Source organism: Pongo abelii, chromosome Y (assembly GCF_028885655.2).
Source record: "Pongo abelii isolate AG06213 chromosome Y, NHGRI_mPonAbe1-v2.0_pri, whole genome shotgun sequence".
NCBI lineage: Eukaryota > Metazoa > Chordata > Mammalia > Primates > Hominidae > Pongo > Pongo abelii.
Window position 1 is genome coordinate 3,330,603 of NC_072009.2, and position 4,639 is coordinate 3,335,241.

Consider the following 4,639-nt stretch of genomic DNA (forward strand, 5'->3'; position numbering starts at 1 on the left):
GATCTAAATGCTCTGTCCGATGAGTTAGCCAAAAACTCAGGGGTAAATGACCCCTTCACAGGGTGGCTAGAAAAGTGTTTTGGGAAATGGAAAAGAATCACAACCTCAATGCTTACTTCTCTCGCAGCGCTAGTAGGTGTACTTATTCTTGTAGGGTGTTGCGTCATACCATGAATCATGGGCGAGTACACAGACTCATAGAGACAGCACTTACTAAAACCTTCCTTAACTCTTCTCCACCTTATTCAGAGAAGCTTCTTCCTTTAAGGAATCAAGTAGAAGAACTGAACCAAGACATGTTAAGGAAGTTTGAAGAAAGAACTGTAAAAATTCAAGAGGGGGACTGAAGGGATGGCCTGCGTCTCCACATCTGTGGGTATTTCTAGTTGGGTGGGACAAGAGACTGAGAAAAGAAATAAGACACAGAGACAAAGTATAGAGAAACAACAGTGGGCCCAGGGGACCGGCGCTCGGCATACCGAGGACCTGCACCGGCACCAGTCTCTGAGTTCCCTCAGTTTTTATTGATTATTATTTTCATTATTTCAGCAAAAAGGAATGTTGTAGGAGGGCAGGGTGATAATAAGGAGAAGGTCAGCAACAAACATGTGAGCAATAGAATCTATGTCATAATTAAGTTCAAGGGAAGGTACTATGACTGGACGTGCACGTAAGCCAGATTTATGTTTCTCTCCACCCAAACATCTCAGCGGAGTAAAGAATAACAAGGCAGCATTGCTGCAAACATGTCTCGCCTCCCACCGTAGGGCGGTTTTTCTCTCATCTCGCAATTGAACAAATGTACAATCAGGTTTTATACCGAGACGTTCAGTTCCCAGGGGCAGGCAGGAAACAGTGGCCTTTCTCTATCTCAACTGTAAGAGGCTTTCCTCTTTTACTAATCATCCTCAGGACAGACCCTTTATGGGTGTCGGGCTGGGGGACAGTCAGGTCTTTCTCATCCCACGAGGCCATATTTCAGACTATCACATGGGGAGAAACCTTGGACAATACCCAGCTTTCAAGGGCAGAGGTCCCTGTGGCTTTCCACAGTGCATTGTGCCCCTGGTTTACTGAGACTAGAGAATGGCAATGACTTTTACCAAGCATACTGCTTATAAACATTCTGTCAACAAGGCACGTCCTGCACAGCCCTAGATCCCTTAAACCTTGATTCCATACAACACATGTTTTTGTGAGCTCCAGGTTGGGTCAAAGTGGCTGGGGCAAAGCTACAAATTAACAACATCTCAGCAAAGCAATTGTTCAAAGTACAGGTCTTTTTCAAAATGGAGTGTCATATGTCTTTCCTTTCTATATAGACACAGTAACAGTCTGATCTCTCTTTCTTTTCCCTACATTTCCCCCTTTCCTTTTTGACAAAACTGCGATAGTCATCATGGCCCATTCTCACTGGTCGCTGTCTCTCCAGAGCTGCTCAATACACCTGTAGAATAACAATAGAGAGGACAGACATACAAGGATTAATACAAAATTTGCAATAGTGGAATTTCCAATGGTTTTAACCCAAGTGACAGGGTTAAGATTTATGAGACTATCAACAGCTTTTACGATTGCCTCAGTTTCTGGCACCAGATTTAACTGGGCTTTTGATGTTTCAAAAATTTGTTTTTTCAATTTTGAAATATCTAAAGTAAGATTATCTTCTCTTCCTTGTAGATGGCATCTAACCATGTCCCAGTAATGTTTAGATTCATTATAGGCTCGAGGTGTAATACAAAAATCTGATGTATTCCAGTCACACTGTAACTGAAAAAGATATTCCAAACTTATGAGCCTATCTCCCATCCAAATGACAGTTTGTCTAAAATCATTAATTTGATTTTCCAATTTTTGATCTATTTGAGACTGAGAATTCCACAATTTTGAGGAATTCTTTTGCCAATTATTCCCATATTCTGCAGTTTGAACAGAGGAGTGTAATGCAATTCCAGCAGCCACAGCAGTAGCTGTGACTGCAATAAGACCCATAATCACTGTAATCAAAGTAAAAATGAATCTTTTAGATCTAGTTAGAACTCCTTTTAATACTTCTGTTAAGATATGTACGGATGGAGAAGCCTCTCACTGTCGGTCCATGGACACAGGGATCCCCATGCCGTCTCTTGCCCTGACTAACAGAGTACGATGCTCCCAATCAAAAGTTGAATCAATGCAAGTAAACAATCTACAATTTTCTCAGGTTATAGTTTGGGAATCTGGTTTAATAACTATGTTTCCTAAAACTAGCATATAAGAGGGTTTTACACAACTTTGCAAAGGAATTGTCAGATTGGAATTTAGGTTAATACTATAATATGGTTTATGATTTCTTGTTCCCATAACTTGACTCCCAGACCAAATTCTAATGTGGTACGAGGCCACAGTGAGCTTTCGTAATTCTGAGTGTTCAGGACAACAACAGGACTAACTTTGGTCAGGGTGATGAAATTCCCTTTTCAACCCATTTCCATGGATAGGGTGATTCTAGCCTTCTATCAGCCTGGTCTAGCTTTTCAGTTAAATCACTATCATAGGTGGGATTAATGGGCCAGACAGATGAAGCCTGTGAATATAAGTGGGGCTGGCACATAAAATCATAATATAATTGGCCTGGAGGGGCCCAGTCTATAATAGTTCCAAATTTATTGTTTTGCAGTACCAGCGCAGTATCAGCCACACATTCTTCCCAAACTAAGACTTCTGGGTCTTTTGATTCCTTTGGAATTTCCTTGGGGCAAGATTTTCCCTTAGGCCTAAATTTTAATTATCTTTGATAGGAAGAGTCCTGTAAATTACTCATTTGTGACCCGACTGACATTCCACTTACCACGTGATAAGTAAATTTACTGGCGGCACTGACAGTAGGTACTTCTACCAACCAATTTTGGTTTGTAGGCGTTAAGCATCCTGGTGCTTTTCCCAGGCAAATAGGAGGATAATGATACCCAATGGAAATGTTTATCATCATTCCTTCTTCTTCAGGTTGGGCAGGGCCACGGTCATCTGTGGGGCCTGGTACCCATGCACTGTTATTAACATATACTTCAATAGGATTATCTATCCAAGTGACTGCCCGAATTAATGGTGGGAAAGGCACATAGGCCCAGTAAGTATAGTTAGCTGTAGTGGCTCCTGCAGACGTAGGAAGACTTACTACCGTTGATACAATCATTAAAGCTGCAAGCAGCATATTCTCTGGAGTTTGTGTTACCCTTGTGTTTTCCAGGCTTTTTTCAGCTAACTGTGTCAGCTTCTTTAGCTGGGCCCAGCTCGGAGGCTCCGCCTTCTTGGTGGATGTCAGCTTCATCTGTTCTTCTGATATCACCATTTTGTTCACCCTGCGAGTTGATGATGTTCGATTGCGGGTTCTCTGTCTCTGCGGAGGCACCTTCCTTTGCATCTCTGATGGGTTCATTGTAGAACTTCAAATGTCTAGTGGGTACCCAAACAGGAAGCTGATTTTCTTCTGGTAAAACACAAGAAAAACCTCTCCCCCATGTTATCACCTTACCTATTTCCCATGTTTTATTTTTGTTGTCTTTCCACCAAATCAGTTTTTCTTCATGTGGGCTGTTCTTTTTACCAGTAAAATGTTGTTTTGCAGAAGTAGTGGCCTGAGTTCTACATATGTTTAAAAAATTTAAAGTAAAGAGTGCTAGATTAAGTTGCATCTGGGGAGTGTTATACTCCTTACTGTCTTTTTCCTTTTGTTGTTTAACCAATTGAGCTTTGAGTGTTCTATTAGTTCTTTCAATTATGGCCTGCCTTCGGGAATTATAAGGGATTCCTGTTGTATGTGTAATTTTCCACTTATTTAAGAATTTTTGAAATGCATTACTACGGTATCCTGGCCCATTATCTGTTTTAATTTTTTTCTGGAACTCCCATGACAGCAAAACAAGATAATAAATGTCTTTTAACATGGGAAGTACTTTCTCCTGTCTGGCAGGTTGCCCATATGAAATGTGAATAAGTATCAACTGTCTCATGGACAAATGACATTTTTCCAAATGAAGGTACATGGGTGACATACATTTGCCGTAATGCATTAGGACATAAACCTCTGGGATTAACTCCTGCCTCCTGAGTGGGCAGGTGTAAGACTTGACACTGAGCACGGTGTAGTACAATATTTTTTGCTTGTTTCCATGTGATATCATATTTATTTTTTAATCCTGTTGCATTTACATGAGTCAGGGCATGAAGTTCTTGTGCTTCCATGAAAGAAGATGATACTAGCAAGTCAGCTTGTTCATTTGCCCTAGTTAAAGGCCCTGGTAAATTAGTATGAACTCGAATATGAGTAATATAAAATGGGAAATTTCTTTTTCTTACAGTTTATTGTAACAATTTAAATGGCTGATTTAACTGATCACTCATACTATATTTGATTAGGGCTGTCTCAACATCCTTTGTAGCCTGTACTACATATGCAGAATCTGAAACAATGTTAATAGGCTGATTAAAATCCTGTAACACTGAAATGACAGCAACCAATTCTGCTCTTTGAGCTGAGTGATATTGAGTTTCAATGACTCATTCTTTTGGCCTGGGGTAAGCTGCTTTTCCATTGCTGGAACAATCAGTAATCACTGTCAGAGCATTTTTGAAAGGTTTTTGTCTGGTAATTTTAGGT

General features: G+C 40.4%; 1 protein-coding gene across 1 annotated transcript; it reads right to left on the reverse strand.

Annotated features, from left to right (window-relative positions):
* Positions 1-1,397: 1,397 nt before the first annotated feature.
* LOC129053373 (endogenous retrovirus group K member 8 Rec protein-like) lies at positions 1,398-3,418 on the reverse strand. Its single transcript, XM_054545403.1, has 2 exons — positions 3,215-3,418; positions 1,398-1,454 (listed from the first exon to the last, which is right to left on the reverse strand). The coding sequence occupies exons 1-2, from the start codon at positions 3,416-3,418 to the stop codon at positions 1,398-1,400; spliced, it is 261 nt and encodes an 86-aa protein (XP_054401378.1).
* Positions 3,419-4,639: the final 1,221 nt, after the last annotated feature.